We start from the raw sequence: 24,181 nt of genomic DNA, 5'->3' as shown, positions 1-24,181 counted from the left end.
ATCTTGCAGGCATTGTCAGTTGCGAAGCTACTATCACAGTCTAGCCATCTCCTTTGTTCTGAACATGGGCATTTATAAAACATTCCAAGCTTCTGAAAATTTTTAGCAGCACAGAAAAGAAAGACAAGTGTATTTTTATTTGACTTTTGTTCATACAAACCTTTTTACTGAAGAGTGTTAGAATCATGCATGTTGACTGGTTTTGTAAAGAATAATTCAGCTGTAAACAGTTACAAACATAAAAGCTTAAAAAATTACTCCAAACAAAAGTAGGAACAGCAAAAAAGTTGAATGAGCATCTGGCTCTTTCCTTTTTAATAAAGAAATATTTCAAGTTGACACCAGTGCATATTAAGAAATCGCATACAATACTCCGAACACCCAATACATGAGCAAATTCATAACAAGTATAAACTAATTGTGAGGAAAAAAATTGTGTAAGAGTAGCCAGGAGAATGACATTCAAAATAAACAGGCCAGTTGCTTTGTTTCACTGAATCAATTATATTCTAGATAATTTAACATGAGAGAGCCAAAATTGTAGTCATTAGGACCTCCAAAACAGCAGTAATTCTGCTACAAGTGAGTTAAGCAGTTTGCATTTATTTTTGTTGTACAGTTAAGTGTTATTCTTAACTTTTGGACTGTTACATAAAATCATGACAAGTGAGGATTCATTGTAAATTTACATTTCATACGTCAAAGTCAGATTAACAGGAGAACACTGCGTTCTGATTGCATCCATTGGCCATTCTGTTGAGAACAGCACAAGCTGTACGACGCACATTAGGAAGCATGTTTGCCTATTACATAAAATGGCTTATTTTTCCATGGTTTCAGAGCCTCACAACAATACTATTCTAAACATTGTTCCCTGGCATTGTTTTAAGATGGTTCATCAACACCTTCTGCATAAATGAATGATACAAATATGTCTAGTGACAAAATCCATTATGGAAAGATACAGAATTGCAAACTGAAAATTGTACTGGATCATTTTTAAGGTGGATTTGTAAATATTCTTCTATAAATTTTTTTAAAAAATATGTATTAAAAGCAAGCACTTGTTCAATTATTCTGACTATGATGGAATTTGAGAACAATGATAATTTCAAGATGTATATTATTATTTTAACGCATAAGGAGCTTATGCAATGTAAATGCCATTAAAGCTAATAAGAGATGTACATTTAAAGCTTGGAAAAGTGAGATAAAAGCATACTCTAGGTCTTGTGATGCTGGGAGTCTGATTTCCTAATAGAAGAAGATAATACAGGATCCTCTTCTCTATCTGAACCCTAGTGCAGATAGCCTATTTCCTGGACAAGAGGAAATGGAATTTCCCCACGTAACACACAGATACAATAGCCATGAGAACCATAGGCTTGCTGACCACAAGGGGTTTTCAAAATGTGTATTTTCAAGCAGGTGAAATACTGGTCAGATATGCATTTCTTTCACAATTATTCTACCGTGCAAACCACATGTATCCACACCAAAATCTTCAATCCATCTGAAGTGTACATCAACTAGGATGCTGTGAAAGTCTAATGTAATATTATAACACTAAATGATTTCTTGACAATGAATATCAGGCTAAATCATAGATTATTACCAGACAAAGGCACATGCTTTAAGTTTAGTAGGAACATCTGAAAGTTCCTTGTTACCATAATATACACTCCTGCTGAAGTAATCGTATTACTATGTATTATACAGATTACATCAATTTGCTTAGAGATAATGATGAGGTAACAGGAAACTTCTGAATGTTCATACCGTGTACGGCACATAAACTCTACAGTTCTACTAGCTGAGCTGAATCTTCAACAAACTATTGACGATTTAGACATAAGGTAGGCTACAATCTGGTTAGGCCACAATTAAACTTAACATTTCATTATACTGCACATATTCTCTTCTGCACAAACACAGGGTGCACAAAATAAGCTGTTGGTTCAATAATATTAATTATAATTAAATGTTTTGCATATGTAAAATAATTAAATCAGGTAATAGTGCAATGCAATCAAAAGATCATGCACTAGATAAACAAAACTTCTTCCCGATGAACAACGGTTCTTAGGAACTTTTTCCCTACCTTGCATAACATGTCATGATTTAGGCATTTATTTGATCAGCTTCTGAGAACATATTTAGATAAAACTGAAAAGCAAGATACTGAAGAACATTAGCTTTGCCGTTAGCTGTAATGCAGCTAGAATAGATATAACTGAGTTGCTGCAATGAATTGAAAAGTAACAAAAACTAAACATGAATAATAGTAGTAGAAGAATATATATATCCCCTAAATTAATGTTAGTAAATACATTCACTGGTCCACTTTAGTTATGTATCTATAAAGACATACTTCCACTAATCTTCAGCAGATACAGATGGATGTTCATTCATGGGGAAAGCAATGTGTAACAAAACTCAGTTTATCTGTCATTTTTACAGCAAAATCAGTAGCAAATTTGTAAAACTAAGTATATTTTCCCCAGACCAACCACACAGAGGTGTAAGTCACAAATTCCAATTTATCCAATGTTCAATCAATAAGGCTTTATTTACATTTCTTTACAAATTCAGGAAAAAGTTTGGTGCAATGTGCAAGACAAGAGAGCACATTTCTCTCATTAGAGACCAGCATCTACTTATGCTTTTACACTAACCCATAAGTAGCCAATTAAAGTCCCATATATCCATGTTTTTACATAAAGTTTCCTTCCAGATTCTGTCAGAAGCATACTAGCAGTCAGGCCACCTAGAAACAGCAAGGATGGTAAAGTTTTCTTGAGGCTTAGTTTGGAATGAACACATTTCCCTGGGAACTTGTTTCTTCTTTTAGAATCCTTTGCATCATAAAACTCTATTAGTAATCTGTGAGAGACAAATTCATGTGTTAGTTCATGCTTAAAGCAATTTTCTTTCATCTAATAATTTTATATCTTACCCTATATTACCTATCAAATATTTAGCAGTGCATATAGCAATGGTTTGGTAAGAACACACAACATACTGTAAGTATATTGTCAATCAATTAAAGTTATGTTCTGTACCTGCGTGCTTAAACTTAATCCCTTAAAAAAACACAAATGATTTTTCCTGTCATCCCATGCTAATCCTAAAAACAATTATTTTCAATGTATATTATTGTGTCTACATTTATATTTACTCAGTCCCTAGCAAAACAAGTCCCCAATCCTGTAAAATAAATATTAAATAAAATAATATTTTCTTGTCAATAACAAAAGCAACTCTGTGAACAAATGGAAAAGTGTCTGCATGTAACAAAACAGGAAGATAATGAAGTCTCAGGAGACTCAAAGGGTTTTGGAAATAAACACCAACATTTTATTCTTACATGTTGAAGTCAGAATGTCTACAGTGGATATTGCTTTATTGGCTCAGCAACAAAAACAGTTTCCTTCTACTGTGTTTGGAGAGTAATATTTTAGCATGTAACTAAATTCTGAAAATACTGAATGTTTCATATCCCTAAAATTCACATGCCAAGCAGTAATGTATCTAGGTAGGCAGGATGATCTAGTGAACAGGGCACCGAACTGGGACTATAGACCTCCATTCAGTTCCTGCCTCCACACACTTCCTGTGTAACCCTGCACAAGTCACTTCCTCTGCCTGTGACTCAGTTCTGTATCTGCACAATAGGGATAATAGTACATTTCTACCTCACAGGAGTGCGGTGAAGAGAAAGTGTATTAATGGTTGAGAGATGCTCAGATACTGTGGTGATGAGGGCCATATATAGATGCCTAGATCTATAGTTGCCTTACACATGGGCTCAAAGATCAAATTAATGTAATCTATTCATTGACCTCAATGAAGTTACACCAGGGACAATTATAGCCTTGTGACTTTGAAATGGTATATATCCCTACAGAACCTGTTGAGTCACAAGTGGCAGCCTTTCACTTATAGGATGTATGCAGGTATATAGACGGTTAGGAATTAGTAATCACCTATTTATACCTAGGAGCAGCTGCCAACTGAGGAATCTCTGGCAGGCCAGTTCCTGCTGAACCATGCTGCATGGGAACGAGAGAGAACTTGAAGGGAATCTGAGCTGATGTGGAGGCACAGACCTCTGCAAGTATGCCAGACCCTCATGTGGATCCACTCTGTGTGTGTGCCCCCCTCATAAGACATTCCAGTGTGGGAAACGCCATTTACCCCCATCGTTGGAACAATTTGGGGGAAAACTGTGGAAAAACAAACTTAAGAGTTTGCTTCCAGCAGACCCCTACCATGGGATTCTTAGAAGAGTGGGTGATCTGGTCCATGGAAATGTTTAGAAGGTCTAAGACTGCTCATTGTGTTAATACTAAAAATAAGTAACTCTGAAGCATATCAAATCTTAAATCTCAGATGTGACATGACTATCGCTACTCACTTATCCTTTACTTCAAAGCGTTCATGAAGCCATCTTCTCATATACATCTGTTCTTCTGGAATATCTTTCAATTCGATCCGATCAAGGTAAATATGAACTTTTGGGCATTCCTTACACAGAAACTCTAACAAACAAAAAAACCACAATCGAGTCTTGTAAGTACTTTTTACATGGTAGAAAAAACGTTCCCCAAATAAATACTAAATAATAGAGAGATATAGAGCAAAATGTTCAAAATGTCTAAGTGACTTTGGAACCTAAGTACCATTTTCAAAAGCACCTAAGTCACTGGGGGAAATTTAGGCTGCTAAGTGACCCAGGTGCTTCTGAAAATTTTATCCATTATCTTATCCAGTGTGGGAAACCCTCCAACAATCCATCAACCCAATTGTACAACATGGAGAAAGTTCCTTCCAGATCCCAGTAGCAATCAGCAGATGTTCTGTAATGTGAGATTTGATTACTTCTGTTTCAGCATATTTTATTAAATGTTATTGGTCATAAAATCATCCAGTCTATGATTTTTAGATTTTGGATTAAACTGCTTAAAATCTAATACCCATGTCTTGTCCCTTTTAAAATCAAAAGTTACAGTTTTTTTTTTTAAAATAGCTCCTAGCCTGAAATATTGTATAACAAAATTCAAATTACTGTAACTTCCCTGGCCATCTCTAAGAGGATGTGGGTTAGAATCGAAATAACCTATAATTTAAGTGTGTAATAGCTAAAAATCAAATGCAGTCCTCAAAACATACACTTCTGTCTTCCATTAATTGCCAATAGTCATGGGGTTTGATTGGGATTGCATACTTCTTTTACATTGTACAATGCTACTGACTTCAGTATCAAGTCATTCCTGGATAGAACAGTGTAGAGTGAGCGAAAATTCCAACCTATTCTTAACTGGAATGGACTGTGTAGGATTGATAGTATCTTTTACTCCCAGATCAGGTATTTCATTTACTTAACATACATTGAACGAAAATACTTCAAAAAGATTCTGGGGAAATAGCCTGATTGGCTTGTTATGCATCCTAAATCAATCAGTTACAGCCTAATGTCAGAACACAGTCATCATAATTTGTTAAAGGAAAATGAACTACACAGGACTTAGGTATTTTTTTCCTTTAGTTAACTTGGCTGTCTGAGATATACAAAGGACTGTGTAGGGGACAATTTCCTGGTGCAAGTGCTGTAGGAACCAACTAGGGGCAGAGCTCTTCTTGACCTGCTGCTCACAAACTGGGAAGAATTAGTAGGGGAAGCAAAAGTGGATGGGAACCTGGGAGGCAGTGACCATGAGATGGTCGAGTTCAAGATCCTGACACAGGGAAGAAAGGAGAGCAGTAGAATACAGACCCTGGACTTCAGAAAAGCAGACTTTGACAACCTCGGGGATCTGATGGGCAGGATCCCCTGGGACAATAACATGAGGGGGAAAGGAGTCCAGGAGAGCTGGCTGTATTTTAAAGAATCCTTATTGAGGTTACAGGGACAAACCATCCCGATGTGTAGAAAGAATAGTAAATATGGAAAGTGACCAGCTTGGCTTAACAGTGAAATCCTTGCTGATCTTAAACCCAAAAAAAGACGCTTACAAGAAGTGGAAGATTGGACAGATGACCAGGGAAGAGTATAAAAATATTGTTTGGGCATGCAGGAGTGAAATCAAGAAGGCCAAATCACACCTGGAGGTGCAGCTAACCAGAGATGTTAAGAGTAACAAGAAGGGTTTCTTCAGGTATGTTAGCAACAAGAAGAAAGTCAAGAGAAGTGTGGGCCTCTTACTGAACGAGGGAGGCAACCTAGTGACAGAGGATGTGGAAAAAAGCTAATGTACTCAATGCTTTTTTTGCCTCTGTCTTCACGAACAAGGTCAGCTCCCAGACTACTGCACTGGGAGCACAGCATGGGGAGGAGATGACCAGCCCTCTGTGAAGAAAGAAGTGGTTCGGGACTATTTAGAAAAGCTGGACGAGCACAAGTCCATGGGGCCGGATGTGCTGCATCCGAGAGTGCTAAAGGAGTTGGCGGATGCGATTGCAGAGCCATTGGCCATTATCTTTGAAAACTCATAGCGATCGGGGGAGGTACCGGACGACTTGAAAAACACTAATGTAGTGCCCATCTTTAAAAAAGGGAAGGAGGAGGATCTGGAGAACTACAGGCCAGTCAGCCTCACCTCAGTCCCTGGAAAAATCATAGAGCAGGTCCTCAAGGAATCAATTCTGAAGCACTTAGAGGAGAGGAAAGTGATCAGGAACAGTCAGCATGGATTCACCAAGGGCAAGTCATGCCTGACTAATCTAATCGCCTTCTATGATGAGATTACTGGTTCTGTGGATGAAGGGAAAGCAGTGGATGTACTGTTTCTTGACTTTAGCAAAGCTTTTGACACGGTCTCCCACAGTATTCTTGTCAGCAAGTTAAAGAAGTATGGGCTGGATGAATGCACTATAAGGTAGGTAGAAAGTTGGCTAGATTATCGGGCTCAACGGGTAGTGATCAATGGCTCCATGTCTAGTTGGCAGCTGGTGTCAAGTGGAGTGCCCCAGGGGTCGGTCCTGGGGCCGGTTTTGTTCAGTATCTTCATAAATGATCTGGAGGATGGTGTGGATTGCACTCTCAGCAAATTTGTGGATGATACTAAACTGGGAGGAGTGGTAGATATGCTGGAGGGCAGGGATAGGATACAGAGGGACCTAGACAAATTGGAGGATTGGGCCAAAAGAAATCTGATGAGGTTCAATAAGGATAAGTGCAGGGTCCTGCACTTAGGACGGAAGAACCCAATGCACCGCTACAGACTAGGGACCAAATGGCTAGGCAGCAGTTCTGCGGAAAAGGACCTAGGGGTGACAGTGGATGAGAAGCTGGATATGAGTCAGCAGTGTGCCCTTGTTGCCAAGAAGGCCAATGGCATTTTGGGATGTATAAGTAGGGGCATAGCGAGCAGATCGAGGGACGTGATCGTTCCCCTCTTTTCGACATTGGTGAGGCCTCATCTGGAGTACTGTGTGCAGTTTTGGGCCCCACACTACAAGAAGGATGTGGATAAATTGGAGAGAGTCCAGTGAAGGGCAACAAAAATGATTAGGGGTCTGGAACACATGAGTTATGAGGAGAGGCTGAGGGAACTGGAATTGTTTAGTCTGCAGAAGAGAAGAATGAGGGGGGATTTGATAGCTGCTTTCAACTACCTGAGAGGTGGTTCCAGAGAGGATGGTTCTAGACTATTCTCAGTGGTAGAAGAGGACAGGACAAGGAGTAATGGTCTCAAGTTGCAGTGGGGGAGGTTTAGGTTGGATATTAGGAAAAACTTTTTCACTACGAGGGTGGTGAAACACTGGAATGCGTTACCTAGGGAGGTGGTAGAATCTCCTTCCTTAGAAGTTTTTAAGGTCAGGCTTGACAAAGCCCTGGCGGGGATGATTTAGTTGGGGATTGGTCCTGCATTGAGCAGGGGGTTGGACCAGATGACCTCCTGAGGTCCCTCCCAAGCTTGATATTCTATGATTCTATGATGATTCTATGACTCTTTTATACTGGCATCACCAGAGACAAGATGTAGGTGATGCTAGTTGTAGGCAGTGAATCTTGGCTTCTCTGTTCTTGATAGAGCACAGGGTATACTTATGTTTTACACTGTCTGATAATCAATATAATCTCCGTGATGGTAAACTTGTTTTAAAATATAGTCACCTGGAGTTATTTCACCCCCCTGGTTAGAAGGCAGATCCTCTGATACCTCTTCATTTTTCTGTTTTTATAGAGAGCATTATATTGCTTGATTGTTGCTTCTTTTTTTTCACATCATATTTATGCTTAGAGCAGTTCACTACGCAAATACTGACCCAATTATGAATAGAACTCTATTATCTGAACAGCGTATTGGAAGCTGTTACCTCAGCTAAACTGTTTAAATGGTTACATTCAAATGGATCTTACATCCTGTATTGGATTTTTTGTTGATAATATCACTTTGTGTTCATGAATAATGATGAAAATATAAGTTTAAAAGGTAGTGACCATGTTGTCCCACCAACAGAAACCCCTAACACACTTTCTCATCCTGATGCTGCATTTTTGGGGAAGGTGGCAGTACCTCCACATTTAGACAATGTTAAACCTTGAAAAGGGTCCAAAAATGCCTTTATATATTATAGACAGACAACAGATGGAAAACAGATGGCCACGGTGCATATAATAAGTGGCTGTAATTTTACTTAGTGAACAGTGCAGTCATGCAAGATATGGGCTATGTTGAGGAATAATTAAAACTTGACCAAAGAGTGAGAGACATATGAACCACTGTCAAAGCTGAAACCCATCCTGATTCTTGCACGACCACACCAATATCTATTATGTGGTAATATGCGGGAAGATGTGATACAGGACAAAATCTTTGGAAGGTGGCACAGACTGTCTCTTTAGAGGAAAACAGTTTCCAAGTATTTCAATTTTCACACATTTAAGATTCTGAAATACTTTAACAAAACAAATGAGAGATCCATACCATAGATTCTAATCCTGAAACTAATGGAGTGGGGATGCCTAAGAGTGCACAATTCATATTTTAAAACCAAAGGGGCATTATCTGTGTCTTAATAAATACTAATAACTAACTTTCATTACGGAACAACTCATCCTTTGGGCAAGGGAGAGAAGCCTTAACATGGAACTTTCTAAAATATGCAAAAATAGGAAACAAACGGTTGGAAGCTGTCTTATTGCGTCTTTTTTCTACTTGGTTTTAGGCAGCATTTTACCATATACACCAGAATTTTTCAAATTGGGGTCCCCAGGCCCCTGAGGGTACTCCAGGGGGTCTGTGGTCCCTGCTGATAAACTCCTCCACCTCTTTCTATCTACTGAAGCCAAACAGGGAGATTTTAGGCACTAAAAGTCTGGCGGCAAAGCAGGGCTAAGGCAGGCTTCCTACCTGCCCTGGCACCGCGCTACTCCCAGAAGCGGCCAGCACGTCCCTGTGGCCTCTGGGGATGCCTGAGGTAAGTGCTGCCCAGTCAGAGCCTGCACCCCGAACCCCCTACTGTACCCCAACCCTCTGCCCGCACCCCATCATGCACCCAAACTCCCTGCCAGAGCCCGCACCCAAACTCTCTCCCAGAGCTCACACCCCGCACCTCCTCCCACACCCAAACTCCCTTCCAGAGCCTACACCCTGCACCCCCTCCTGCACCTCAACCCCCTATCCCATCCTTGTGAAAGTGAGTGAGGGTGGGGGAGAGTTAGTGATGGTGGGAGGGGGGATAGAGTGAGAGGGGGTGGGAAGAGGTGGGACGGGGTGGGGTCTTGGGGGAAGAGGTGGAGTGGGGGCGGGGCCTGAGCAGGGGGGCTGGTGGGTCCCCGAAAAATTTTAAATCAAAATGGGGGTCTTTGGGTTCCTAAAGTTTGAGAACTGCTGCTAAATATAAATGTATCCATTTACCTTTAAAATATATTTAAAATATTGTTCTGGAGCATGGTGGAACTTTTACGGTGTTAATTTATTTCAAGTTTTATTTTATGACTTTATTCTATAAAGGAACAAATAGCTCTTCCCTGACATTTATTTATACACAATTAAGTAAAAACAAACAAAACCCCAACCAGTTTAAAATAGCATTTGAAAACCATTGTTAACAGCCATATGGTATTTTTACAACTACTATCAAACTCTGTAAAAGAATATTGATTAGCTCCCAATGTCATTGTAAAATAGCAAAGGACAACATTACCTCATTACAGTACTGCTAACAAAAGGGAATAGAACATATTATAGAACATATAGATCAATAGACGCAAACTGAAAAAATGTTTCAAAGTTTCTGCAGTTTTATCCATACAGCTAAACAAAGGAGGATTTGATTCCTCATGATTTGCTACTTAAAAACAATTTTAATCAAACTTAAAACTAAACGCTTCTTTCATGGCAAAGAAATTCCATGTATCTGAGCACTGATGCTGCCTCTCTCCAGCAAATGCCAATGCATGTGTAGCCTTACTTCCTCCTCTAGCTTTAAACATAAGTTTAACTCACCTAAATCAAAGTCCTAAACCTTCCTACCCATCCAGGTTTCCTCACTATGTAAACCTAATCCCTTTCCTCATATCTGCACCGAACTCACCCTTGCAGCTGGATGGCCAGATTGGCCTGCATCCAAGGCTGCTGTGCTACTTTCTTATCTGTAGCTACAAGTGTTAAAAGATCCTTTTCCCTCCCCACCCCAATCCCCTTGCTCTTAGCCGCAGGATCATTTTTAAACTGTGCTCTCCAGTACATCTATAGAAAATGCTCAAATGCAAGCAATCATGCCAGCTACTTGAGCTATTTTTATTATGCAATTCATATTAGGGTTTAATGTGACTAATCCATTTTTTTATTTTTTAGACACACAGTGCAACTGCAACCACTTACTTACACCAGTGGATAAGAACAATTTATTGAGCTGCTGCTTTTGAGAAGAAACAGATGGATTTTATCACTATAACCTCCAGAAGTTTGTGGTAGTCCCATGACCCTCAATTTCACATCAGTTTAACTCCCAAAAGGCTTTTGTAATTAAGCTAAGAAAGCTTATTGTAGCAATTTATTATGCACAAATTAAATTCAACTTTAGGGTTGTTGGCCCTAAAAGCCAACATTTGACAGGCTTTGCAAATCCTGGCTCTCGCCAGAATTTGTTACAATAAACAGGAGGAACAAAAAAGTCTGAACTTTCCTGCAAAAGATATAATATAATTGAGAATCATGCACTGTATCAAACTTTTGATTAGGGACAACTTTAGTTATGATTATAAATCAAGAACCAAGTAAAATAAGTGTTAAATGAACATTAATAATTCACATGGGACCAAAGTGGACTGACTCTCGTATGGGAGATAACTTGCTAATAAAAGTTTTCAGTCTCACAAAATGACTTAGCAGCAAGTTAAGATCTAAGAGTATAAAACTCTTATAATGATACTAATGACCAATCAAAGCAAGAGGAAGGAAAATACGGCAATTTACAATGTTTTAAGGCAAGAATGTTAAATCCATTAGTGAAATTCCAAGCCCCATACACAAGAAAGAATTCATGGTAATGTAGCATAGAGACTTATAATGTATTATTTGGATTCTTAAAAATGTCACTGATAGTCTCCAAGGGACAATCAAATCTCAAATGTATTTCAATCTCAAACAAATATCTTAGTCAATGGTATTTCACAAGCTAAGCCTCCAGTAAAATTCCACCACTTTTTATATATTAATGCCGTACTTTCAAAACAGATTAACACTTTCAGTCTTCTGTATCGAGGAATTTCAGTCTTCTGTATCGAGGAAGGCACAGACGAGTCCATAAAAGATGAACCGCAGAGCAAAAACCAAACGCCCTCAAACACAAAAACACTACTTATATAAATATAAAACTTCCACTGAATGATGGATATGAAAAGCCTCAACCTCTTCACTCCCCAGAAATAAGTTTTTTTGTGGAATCGTACGGTCACAGATGGATTCCAAATAACTGTGTTTACTGGCTATGTACAAATATACACAACCAAGCTACCTATGTACACTGCTGCTGTGACTGGGTTCTGGTGGCTTCTGCAATAGAAGGGGTGACCCACTACAGGTTTCCCAAACTATTTAAAGAAATACTACCCAATTTCTATTACAATTTCTATAGTCGTCCCCCCTTTGCATGAAAGGACATACAAATAATTATAAACGTATTACTATATAAACTACTAATACACATGCTACAAATTAAGTTTGAGAGGTAATCGGTTAAAGGCTTCTTTCTAAATAAAGTCTCATAGGCATAGCAACAGTTTCTGAAAGTAACTGCACTTTCTGGTATAGCTGTATCAACAACATCTTCCTGCTCTGAAGTGTTGGGGTCTTTTCGTAGAAGAAACAGGGACATGAGGCTCACAGGCACTATCCCAAGTCACTGTCTGTAGCTGTACTGAAGGCTCAGGATTTTCAACAGGCATCACAGGTGCAGAATATCCTGTTGAACTTGTGCTCAAAAACTGGTTTGTGTCTTTTCCATTACATATTTGGTGCTACTTCCACCCAATAAGAGAGAGTACTGGAATATGATGTAATCAAGCTAGGCTTCCATGAATTCTTGGAAATTGCTAAGATTTTTTCCTTCTGCATGAAGGTGTGCAAGTGGGACTATTTGGGGCCATTGGATCACAGTTTCTTTCAAATCTCTTTCTGTAGGTCAGGTTTTAACAAGTGGAGGTGAGATTTTTAAATTATGACCCATAAACATGATTGGTCCCTGATTAGTAGTAGCATGTACTGAATTCCTATAGGCTAATAGAAAATCTACAAACCTGTCTGCAAAGCTACCTTTATCCAGGGTTGTAGCATGAATCACGTGCTTGAACATCTGAATAAATCTTTCCACTAACTCCTTTGCAGCAGGATGGTAAAAATACAGTGCAACATGTGTGACGGGTTCGGTCACAGAGACGCCCTTGGGACTGTCACCTGACATTTTGGAATTACCTCTGAGCCCATTTCCCCTGCCAGCTTGGGACTCCAGAACCCTGCCCTATGGAGCCAGACATGTTAGCCTGCTTCAGCACAGACAGGTCTGGTTCATGCCCCCAAACTGCAGACTAACCAAAAACTGCTCAGCCGGTCACCTATCTCCAATGCCCAATTCCCAATGGGATCCAAACCCCAAATAAATCCGTTTTACTCTGTATAAAGCTTATACAGGGTAAACTCATAAATTGTCCACACTCAATAACACTGATAGAGAGATATGCACAGTTGTTTGCTCCCCCAGGTATTAATCACTTACTCTGGGTTCATTAATAAACAAAAGTGATTTTATAAAGTAGGATTTAAGTGGTTTCAAGTAATAACAGACAGAACAGAGTAAGTCACCAAGCAAAATAAAGCAAACACATACAAGTCTAAGTCTAATACATTAAGAAACTGATTACAGATAATATCTCACCCTCAGAGATGTTCCAATAAGCTTCTTTCACAGACTAGTCTCCTTCCTAGTCTGGGCCCAATCCTTTCCCCTGGTACAGTCCTTGTAGTTCCAACAGACATCTTAGGTGGAAAACAGGGACTTTCTCATGACTGCAGTCCCCTTTGTTCTGTTCCACCCCCTTTTATAGCTTTGGCACAAGGTGGGAATCTTTTGTATCTCTGGGTCCCCATCCCTCCTTCTAAATGGAAAAGTACCAGATTTAAGATGGATTCCAGTATCATATGACATGGCCACATGTCCTGTGAGACCTCATTCATCATTACCCATGGGCTGGCCTACACGTACCCAGGGAGGCTTGCAAGTAAATAAACCATTTACAACCAATTGTCCTAGTCAATGCGAGTCATCAAGATTCTAAACCACCATCAATGGCTCACACTTTGCATAATTACAAAAGGACCTAAGAGTTATACTTCATATTTCTAGCTTCAGATACAAGAATGATACATAAATACAAATAGGAGGAATATATTCTGTAGGTTATAACCTTTGTTATGATACCTTACAAGAGACCTTTGGCATAAAGCATATTCCAGTTACACCATATTCACACTCATAAGCATATTTCCATAAAACATATGGAGTGCAACATCACAATGTTTGATACCATTTCTTCTGACAAATAACTGGAACTCTTCGTATGTGAACTGAGTTCCATTGTCACTTACAGTCTGTTCAGGAATTCCTGTCCTTGAAAACAAAAATTTTAACACTTCCACTGAACTAGCTCAATTCATACAGATGCCATTTAAAATGAGCACCTATTGCAACCAAACACATATGTCCCATAAATGTTTCAAACAGTCTGTAAGGACTTGTTGCCACAAGGTAGCTGAATGCTCCAAAGGATGCAATGGAGCATGTATGGAGTTTGCTCACAACCCTGACACTGTTTGGCCATTTTCATTATTTGTCTATCAATCCCAGGCTAACACACAAAACTCCTGGCTAGGACTTTCACTTTTGCAATTCCCACATGTCCTTTGGGTAACTCTTGGAGTTTGTGAGACCTTGACTAAATAGGAATAACCACTCTAGTGTCGCATATTATGTAATCTTGACATACACTTAACTATTCTTTTAAAGCTAAGAAAACTGGACACAGTTATTTGTGTGCCTGAGTCCATCCACTCATCATAATGTCATGAACTTTAGCCAGCACTGGATCATTTTAAATTTCACATTGCATTTGTTACTGGCAAGGGTTCAATTTGTGCCATATAGAACGTATTTACTCTCTGTGTCTCCACTTCATTATCCTTTCCTACCACTTCTAATGGTGGATGTGATAAGCAATCTTCATTACCAGGTTGGCTGGTACCATTGAACGTAATGTTGGAACAGTGAGCACTCAAGAATGTCCATTTCTGTCACTGTGCTGCAGTCACTGCCAGTATTCCTTTTCTAAAAACTGAAACTAGCTGTTGATGATCTGTAACAAAAGTACATTGTTTCCTATAGAGATGCTGGTGAAACTTTAAAACTCCCCAGACTAAACTCAGCCCTTCTCTATCAATTTGAGCATTGTTACATTCTGCTGAGGCTATAGACCTAGAAGCAAAGACAATAGGCTTTTTCAGTATGATCCTCCATTACATATGAATTTACTGTTCCTATTCCATACAAGGAAGTGTCACAAGCTAACTTTATAGAAAAAGATGCCTTTAGGTGTGTAGGAACCATTTCAAATTATATGAGCCTCTTGGCTTCATCAAAAGCCTCGTTACACTGTAGGGATCAATGCCATTTCTATCCTTTGGGTCACAATTCATTCAGAGGGTATAACAGTGTTGCTGCATGAGGTAGGAACCTATGCTAATAATTGACCATCCTCAGAAAGGAGTGTGACTGACACATTTTGCATTACAGGTGCCTTAAGGATAGTTTCAACTTTTTCTTGGAATTTACAGAAATCATCTTTGTCAATGATGTGGCCACTATATGTTACTGAATCTTTGAAAAATTCACATTTTCTCTTAGTTGCTTTAAGACTTGTGACAGACCCAGACCAGTGGGGTGTAGGAGTCTGGTAGAAGGTAAATATACTGGCCACTGGATGAATAATTCTCTGTTCCCTGAGTGACCAGAGCAGGGGCCGCGCTAGAGCAATCAGGAACCTGCTAGAACCAATTAAGACAGGCAAGCTAATTAAGACACCTAGAGCCAATTAAGAACATACTAGAATCAATTATGGCAGGCAAACTAATCAGGACATCTGATTTTAAAAGGACCTCTCATCAGTTAGTGGAGGGCGTGCAAGGAGTGAGAAGGCATATTGCTGGAGGACTGAGGAGTACAAACGTGATCAGGCTTCAGGAGGAAGATCCTACGGTGAGGATAAAGAAGGTGCTGTGGGGAGGTCATGGGGAAGTAGCTCAGGGAGTTGTAGCTGTCATGCAGCTGATACAGGAGACATTGTAGACAGCTGCTATCCACAGGGCCCTGGTTTGGAACCCGGTGTAGAGCGTGACCCCAGGTTCCCCCCATTCGCCCAACTCCTGATCGGACACAGGAGGAGTTGACCTGGTCTGTGAGCAACACCAGAAGGGAAGGTCTAATTTGGGAAGGAATCTGGCCTGTCCCCGACTCACTAGGTGGGACAACAGAGACTGCGGAGACTGTTCTCTGTTTCCCCCATGCTGGCCAGTGATGAGGTTAGCTGAGTGAACAGCCGGTTTGAGCCTCTAGCAGAATGGCCAAACTGAGGGCTGCCATGAACCTCTGAGGTGAGCAATCCGCCAAAAAGCGCAGGACCCACCAAGACAGAGGAGGAACTTTGTCACAGACCATACTCAGCCAAACTTGCAAGTACCTTTGTGAGGTTCTCAAAGTGGTGGACAGCACTACAGCCTGTGACCTGTTAATCATCCAAATAACACTGAATACTCGGAACACCCTTAATACCTGATACAGGTCTTGCTACTAAAAAGTGGGTGCTGACTATTCCAAACACTACCCTGTTATATTGAAATAAGACCTTCTGTGTGTTAATTGTGAGGTACATTGTCTTCAATCCCCATTTTTAGACAGGCTCGGGCTAGGCTGATCTTGGAGAACAGCATACCACCAGTTACTGAGGCAAACATATTCTCTATTCTAGGTAAAGGAAACTGGTTTGAATGCAATACTGAATTAATGGTAACCTTGTCCTCACAGATCAGGACAGCCCCATTCTTTTTCAGCATTGGCACAACAAAGGTGTTTCATTTGCTCCAGTTAACCTTTATACCTGGATGAGGATCATCACATCCTCAATGCCAATTATTGCATCCTTGCTTTCAATACAACATTAAGAATATGGGAAACCACGCTGGCAAAGTTGGCATTCCACATAACCATGTTTATTAACTACGTAAAAACAAAAGACCTAGGTACCTATGTTCACTGCTGGTCTGAGGGTTCTAATGGCTTCTGCAATTGAAGACGGAGGGCTACTAGAGGGTTCCCAAACTATTTAAAGATTAACAACCAGTTCCTACCTATACTCTACAATATATATCAATATCAGATCCAGATTTCCCCTTTAACCTTGAAGGACTTTGGCAATGTTTGGAACACACTGAACATGACATCATAGGAGGTTGAAATCTGACCTGAAGGAGATCTTATTAATAGAAATAAAATTGAAAATGTATCAGAAAATGTATCCTTTTAGCAATAGAATATTGAAAGTTGTGGTATATAAGCCCTGCCTGTTATGGCTACAATTCATGTAAATAAAGCTCTTGTCCAAAGTGCAAGTGTCCTCCTCTAGTTATTTTATAATGTTTTTCACTTTGCAGTTCATACAATCATTAGTCTAGACTGAACCTTTAGACTCAAGCCATTATTAACGGATTTGATCTATAGAGTAAGACACACTACCTCTCTGCTTTTTACTGTTTTATAGCCAAAATTAGCAATCAATAAGTAAATCAAACATTAATTCTGAATGCAGAGTATCTCTCAGATTCACATCTGTAACCATCTTGAATCCAGTTGACAGAAAACCCTTTCACTGCTAGTTCCAGTGAAAAATAGCGACATTCCATTGCAATGTTGGCTGTTGAAAGGCAGCAACCTTGTACAGGGAAGTAGCATTATGGGGAAGGGGACATTCTGTCTGACAATGCAGGGAACAATTACTTGATTAAAGATAAATCTATCATGAAATTGTTAATCTCTTAAGGCCAAAGAAAACAGGTAATTAGAAACTTCTGAATTACAGGGTCTCTTCAGGAAATTATATGTAGATTGAGATTCCCAAGACATGTAGATCTAGAGATGGAGGCTGTCAAATAATTAGCTTTTGCTATTCCAGAAAGGTAAGTGGTATACTGTGTTTTTCTATAGTGCTATTAGCACAGGAGATCAGATATTTGAAAGGGCTAATGCACACTGTTTAGATGAAACAAGACAATATTTGACAGAGAACAGTAGTATTTATAGGGCTTTGTTCACTGAGTAAACCCCTTCCATTCTGTCAGACTGAAAATATAAAGTAAATACTCTCCTCTAGTGTAGACACACATTGTGAGAGATTTGAAGCTGATCTGTAATATATGAATACTGTATGTTGGGCAGATTACTGGGATACTTACTGTATGAATATAGGTTTCAGAGTAGCAGCCGTGTTAGTCTGTATTTGCAAAAAGAAAAGGAGTACTTGTGGCACCTTAGAGACTAACATATTTATTTGAGCATAAGCTTTCGTGAGCTACAGCTGAATGCATCCGATGAAGTGAGCTGTAGCTCACGAAAGCTTATGCTCAAATAAATGTGTTAGTCTCTAAGGTGCCACAAGTACTCCCTTTTTTTTGGGTATGAATATACTGGTTTAGCTCAATAGGAGGCTGTTTGGAAAAAAAACAAGCAGTAAGGAAAAGATTAGCTCAAGATTGCCACCTCTTAGCAAACATCATTCAGGAACAATGCCAGAACTGTTTGCTTGATGTTTCTACCTCTCCTCCAGCAAACCTAAAAAACTGATTTTGACCAGCAGCGAAAGGGCCCAGGAACACAGAAGAACTCTGGCAAGATTGAAAAGACACACTCCCTGAAGATGGGGTAGTTGTTATTCAGGGGAACCACTCACACATAGGACCCTGTTGGGGTGCCTAAAGAAGTCAGGCCTGCCTAGATTATCATCAAAGGATTATGAGCCTTTAGGTAAAATAGATGTGTGTAGACTATTGCTTTAAAATCCTTTTTTCCCAAATGTGTGGCTCCTACTGCAAAACAAAACACATTTGAGAAGGCTGTTTTGTATACCACTGACCACAGACTACCAAAGGGAAGAACTGCGGGTGCCCAAACTCGGTCAGACCTGCAGCGTAATAATGGCAGACGCACAGGTTACCTCAGCCCAGGTCCTAATCTAAGTGTGAAAACTGCTAAATTCCACCCAGGACAGGTAAAGGCATGAGGCTTCACACCTGGGGGGGGGAGACGGGGGAGGTGAAGTATGTGCACTCAGAGATCAGTAAGGAGTCAAAGGTGCAATTAGCTCCGTAAACTGTGACAGACAGACATCAGACATTCCCAGAACATCCTGATTTCTTCCATTAATCTGAATGGATTTTCTATAGAAAAGACTACTACAGGCTATATGCACATTCCAGAAATTGGTATTATTGCATATTTTATTAGATTATTTTCATATGACCAAATAGAAGCACATTATTCATTGTTACACTGCTGAAAGACTTAAGCATATGAACATTACCACAACACATTACTTTTCTTGCGAGCCTGACTGGCAAAATCTTAATGCATGTACTTAAATGTATGTATGTTAATAGTTCCATTTACATCAATGACATACATACAAGGATACCAGCATTTTCATTAACCACCAATTCCTAGAGGGGCTCCCAGGTTGCCAGAATTAATCTTTAACATATGGTTCTACCATTATGTATCTATTCCTATATAGAATAAACACAGCATATTTTCACTTAAGCTTTAATATTATCTTTTTACCTACCCCAGGTTAAAGCTCTGTTAATTTAAAAAAAAAATTCTCTAATACCTTTCTCAGGGTAAAACCATGGTTTTTGTTTTTAAAAAAGTCATATGATATGGTAAAATATAGCAAAACTGACATTTAAGCTAAAAAGAACAGGAATACTTGTGGCACTTTAGAGACTAACAAATTTATTAGAGCATAAGCTTTCATGGGCTACAGCTCACTTCATCGGATGCATAGAATGGAACATATAGTGATATATATATATACACACACACACACAGATAAGTTAGAAGTTACCATACAAACTGTTTCAGAGTAACAGCCGTGTTAGTCTGTATTCGCAAAAAGAAAAGGAGTACTTGTGGCACCTTAGGGACTAACCAATTTATTAGAGCATAAGCTTTCGTGAGCTACAGCTCACTTCATCAGATGCATATCGTGGAAACATACAAACTGTGAGAGGCTAATTTGTTAAGATGAGCTATTATCAGCAGGAGAAAAAAAACTTTTGTAGTGATAATCAAGATGGCCCATTTAGACAGTTGACAAGAAGGTGTCAGGATACTTAACTTCAAGAAATAGATTCAATATGTGTAATGACCCAGCCACTCCCAGTCTCTAGTATCTAGTTTGCATATTAATTCAAGCTCAGCAGTTTCTCCTTGGAGTCTGTTTTTGAAGCTTTTCTGTTGCAAAATTGCCACCCTTAGATCTTTTACTGACTGGCCACAAATATTTATTCAAGTGACACCATGATAGGACCTAATCACATTAGCCACGCCATCAGGGGCTCGTTCACCTGCACATCTACCAATGTGATATATGTGATCATGTGCCAGCAATGCCCCTCTGCCATGTACATTGGCCAAACTGGACAGTTTCTACGCAAAAGAATAAATGGACATAAATCAGACATCAGGAATCATAACATTCAAAAACTTCAATCTCTTTGGTCACTCGATTACAGACCTAAAAGTGGTAATACTTCAACAAAAAAACTTCAAAAACAGACTCCAACGAGAGACTGCTGAATTGGAATTAATTTGCAAACTGGATACAATTAACTTATGCTTGAATAAAAACTGGGAGCGGATGGGTCATTATACAAAGTAAAACTAATCCCCCCACCCCGCTGTTCCTCAGACGTTCTTGTCAACTGCTGGAAATGGTCCACCTTGATTATCACTACAAAAGGTTTTCCCCCCGCCCCCTACTGGTCGTAGCTCACCTTACCTGATCACTCTCCTTACAGTGTGTATGGTAACACCCATTGTTTCATGTTCTCTGTGTATATAAATCTCCCCACTGTATTTTCCACTGAATGCATCCGATGAAGTAAGCTGTAGCTCATGAAAGCTTTTGCTCAAATAAATTTGTTAGTATCTAAGGTGCCACAAGTCCTCCTTTTCTTTTTGCAGATACAGACTAACACGGCTGCTACTCTGAAACTTCAACCTCTGTGGCCACTCAGTAAAAGATCTAAGGGTGGCAATTTTGCAACAGAAAAGCTTCAAAAACAGACTCCAAGGAGAAACTGCTGAGCTTGAATATGCAAACTAGATACCATTAACTTGGGTTTGACTAGAGACAGGGAGTGGCTGGGTCATTACACATATTGAATCTATTTCCTGAAGTTAAGTATCCTGACACCTTCTTGTCAACTGTCTAAATGGGCCATCTTGATCATCACTACAAAAGTTTTTTTCTCCTGCTGATAATAGCTCATCTTAACTAATTAGCTTTTCACAGTTTGTATGGTAACTTCTTACTTGTATGTATATATGTGTGTGTATATATCTTATATGTTCCATTCTATGCATCTGATGAAGTGAGCTGTAGCTCAAGAAAGCTTATGCTCTAATAAATTTGGTAGTCTCTAAGGTGCCACAAGTACTGTTCTTTTTGTGAATACAGACTAACATGGCTGCTACTCTGAAACCTGTCACTCAAGCTAAAAGTTTCTTAAATGAAAATTCCTCCTGCATCTTTCAAATTGAAAGTTTACACCAGGAAATAGAAGTATTTTTATTTTAGCTTTTACCTATTCAGAGGTTGTTCAAGGCATCTAGTTATCTAGTCATATTCAAAAGCCAGCCACATACTCAGGTCAATTACTTTCTGCAGTACTGAATTCCACATGCCAACAATACGCAGCATCAAGAATGGTAGTGTTTTCTTTACTTCCCCTGCTCTAAATTCACAGTTCTTTAATTTTCGCTAAGTGTCCCTTTGCTCTTATATTAAGGGACAGGTTGAAGTGATGTGACTCAACCATTTCTCACTATGACCATCATCATTCCAATTAGCTATTCAAGCCCCTCTCACTCTTTTCTTTAACAGGTTAGTACATCTAGTTTCAGATTCTTACATCATATCTCTAGCTATCTCTATTACCTTTCTTTGGAGCTTAAGACATAAAAGGTTAAATAAAATTTGGCCAGTACTCCTGATGAGGATTATTTTCTATATCTCGGATTTCTTTTTATTGACGCTGCACTCTGGCTAACCCACTATTACCTCCTCACTACATCAGGTGGTAATCACTCACTATGACTATTTTCTATCTGTTAGCCATCTTTTAATTCACAAGATATTGACCATTAATCCATAGCAATTCAATCTTCATTAATCATCTTTTGAGGGATTTAATCTAAATGCTTTTGAAAAATCCAGGAAATTATTCTCACTGGGTTACTTATCTACCATTTTATTAGATTGTACCAAAAATTTAAGGAATAAGAAAGGCATCATTTTCCCTCAAGAAAGTCAAACTGGTTTAATCCTCTCAGGTTATATTGACCAAAATGCTGTAGTAACTATAAAACAAAACAAAACTTTTCAGATCATGTTGTCTGGAATGGCGATAGGGCTCAGTCAGTACTTTTCAGGATTTCCTTTGGCTCCTGTAACACAGAGTCTATCTTTATGTCACTTGCTATCTTTATTCAGTGTTTATCATTGTCAGATGCTACTACTTCACACTTTATTTAATCTCGAATCCCAGATAAATACCATCTGCTTGTGTTAAAAACCCCAGGCAGAGTATATAAAGAGACAAATATGAATTTCGTGTTCACTGAAGTACCAATGACAACACTGGAGTCTAACAGAGATTATTAAAAATAAACAGGTAACTAGCAGTGCAAGCTTCCCCAAACTGGTCCACCAAACTGTCTCATCCCTTACCAGGAGATACCAACTTGAGAGGTGTGGGAGAAGATAATATTGTGTAACCACCAGTTCTTTTGAGGGATGTCCTCAAGAAACTTGACTGAGACCACTCACTTATGTCACAAGAGGCAATGAATAACCAACAAATAGGAAGAACTTTCATTCAGTGATTGGGGTTGGATTGTGATGCAGTACCACAGCAGCAAGGAGCCTTGCACCAACTTTGCTATAGTTAAGGCCTGGTCTACACTACAGGGTTAGGTCGAATTTAGCTGTGTTAGGTCAATTTAAGAAAAAAACTGCGTCCACACAACCAACCCCGTTCCGTCGACTGAAAGGGCTCTTAAAATAGACTTCTGTACTTCTCCCCAACAAGGGGGGGAACAGCACTAAAATTGACCTTGCTTGGTTGAATTTGGGGTAGTGCGGATGCAAATTGACGAGATTGGCCTCCAGGAGCTATCCCGAAGTGCTCCATTGTGACCGCTCCGGACAGCACTTTCAACTCTGATGCACTAGCCAGGTACACAGGAAAAGCCCTGGGAACTTTTGAATTTCATTTCCTGTTTGGTCAGTGTGGCAAACTCGGCTGCACAGGTGACCACGTAGTCCCCCCAGAATCGTAGAGCCTAGAATCCCCTATCATCTCCGTCCCTGAGGTTATCGCAGATTAGAAGGCGGAAAAAAACCACACTCACGATGACATGTTTTCCGAGCTCATGTAGTCCTCCTGCACTGATAGGGCACAGCTTAATACATGGAGGCATTCAGTGGCAGAGGCCAGGAAAGAATTAAGTGAGCGTGAAGAGCGGAGGCAGGACGCAATACTGAGGCTAATTGGGGCAGCAAATGGACATGACGAAGCATCTGTTGGGGGAGCAAACCAACATGATGAAGCATCTGTTGGAGTTGCAGGAAAGCCAACAAGAGCACAGACCCGTGCTGCATCCACTGTATAACCGCCTACCCTCCTCTCCATGGTAGCCTCCTCACCCAGATGCCCAAGAACGCAGAGGGGGAGGCTCCAGGCACCCAGCCACTCCACTCCAGAGAATGGCCCAAACAACAGAAGGCTGTCATTCAAACAGTTTGATTTTTAGTGTGGCTACAATAAGCAATGTGGCCTTGCCCTTCCCTCCTCCCCCACCCCACCCGGGCTACCTTGTCCATTATCTCATTTTTAAAAAATGAATAAAGAAAGAATGCATGGTTTCAAAACAACAGTTACTTTATTTCGAAGGGTGAGAGTGATTGGCTTACAGGGAATTAAAATCAACGAAGGAGGCGGGTTTGCATCGAGGAGAAACACACACAACTGTAACACCGAAGACTGGCCAGCCAGGATTCTGGTTTTTAAAGCCTCTCTGATGTGCGGCGCGCCTTGCTGTGCTCTTCTAATTGCCCTGGTGTCTGGCTGCTCAAAATCGGACACCAGGCGATTTGCTTCAACCTCCAACCCCACCATAAATGTCTCCCCCTTACTGTCACAGATATTATGGAGCACACAGCAAGCAGCAATAACAATCGGAATGTTGGTTGTGCTGAGGTCTGACCTAGTCAGCAAACAGCGCCAGCAAGTTTTAAACGTCCAAAAGCACATTCTACCACCATTCTGCACTTGCTCAGCCTATA

General features: G+C 39.8%; 1 protein-coding gene across 2 annotated transcripts in view; it reads right to left on the bottom strand.

Moving 5' to 3' along the window:
- Positions 1 to 287: 287 nt before the first annotated feature.
- AGPAT5 (1-acylglycerol-3-phosphate O-acyltransferase 5) overlaps positions 288 to 24,181 on the bottom strand; it is a 116,015-nt gene continuing 92,121 nt past the window's right edge. For both annotated transcript variants that reach the window (XM_073336236.2, XM_073336235.2), the window contains 2 exons: positions 4,418 to 4,541; positions 288 to 2,883 (listed from right to left, as the gene is read on the bottom strand). In XM_073336236.2, coding sequence (XP_073192337.1) covers positions 2,658 to 2,883; positions 4,418 to 4,541 — 350 coding nt within the window. In that variant the 3' untranslated portion in view covers positions 288 to 2,657. The remainder of the gene's footprint in view (positions 2,884 to 4,417; positions 4,542 to 24,181) is intronic.

The sequence above is a fragment of the Lepidochelys kempii genome, chromosome 3, assembly GCF_965140285.1.
Source record: "Lepidochelys kempii isolate rLepKem1 chromosome 3, rLepKem1.hap1, whole genome shotgun sequence".
Taxonomy (NCBI): domain Eukaryota; kingdom Metazoa; phylum Chordata; order Testudines; family Cheloniidae; genus Lepidochelys; species Lepidochelys kempii.
This window is presented reverse-complemented; position numbering and strand designations above follow the sequence as displayed.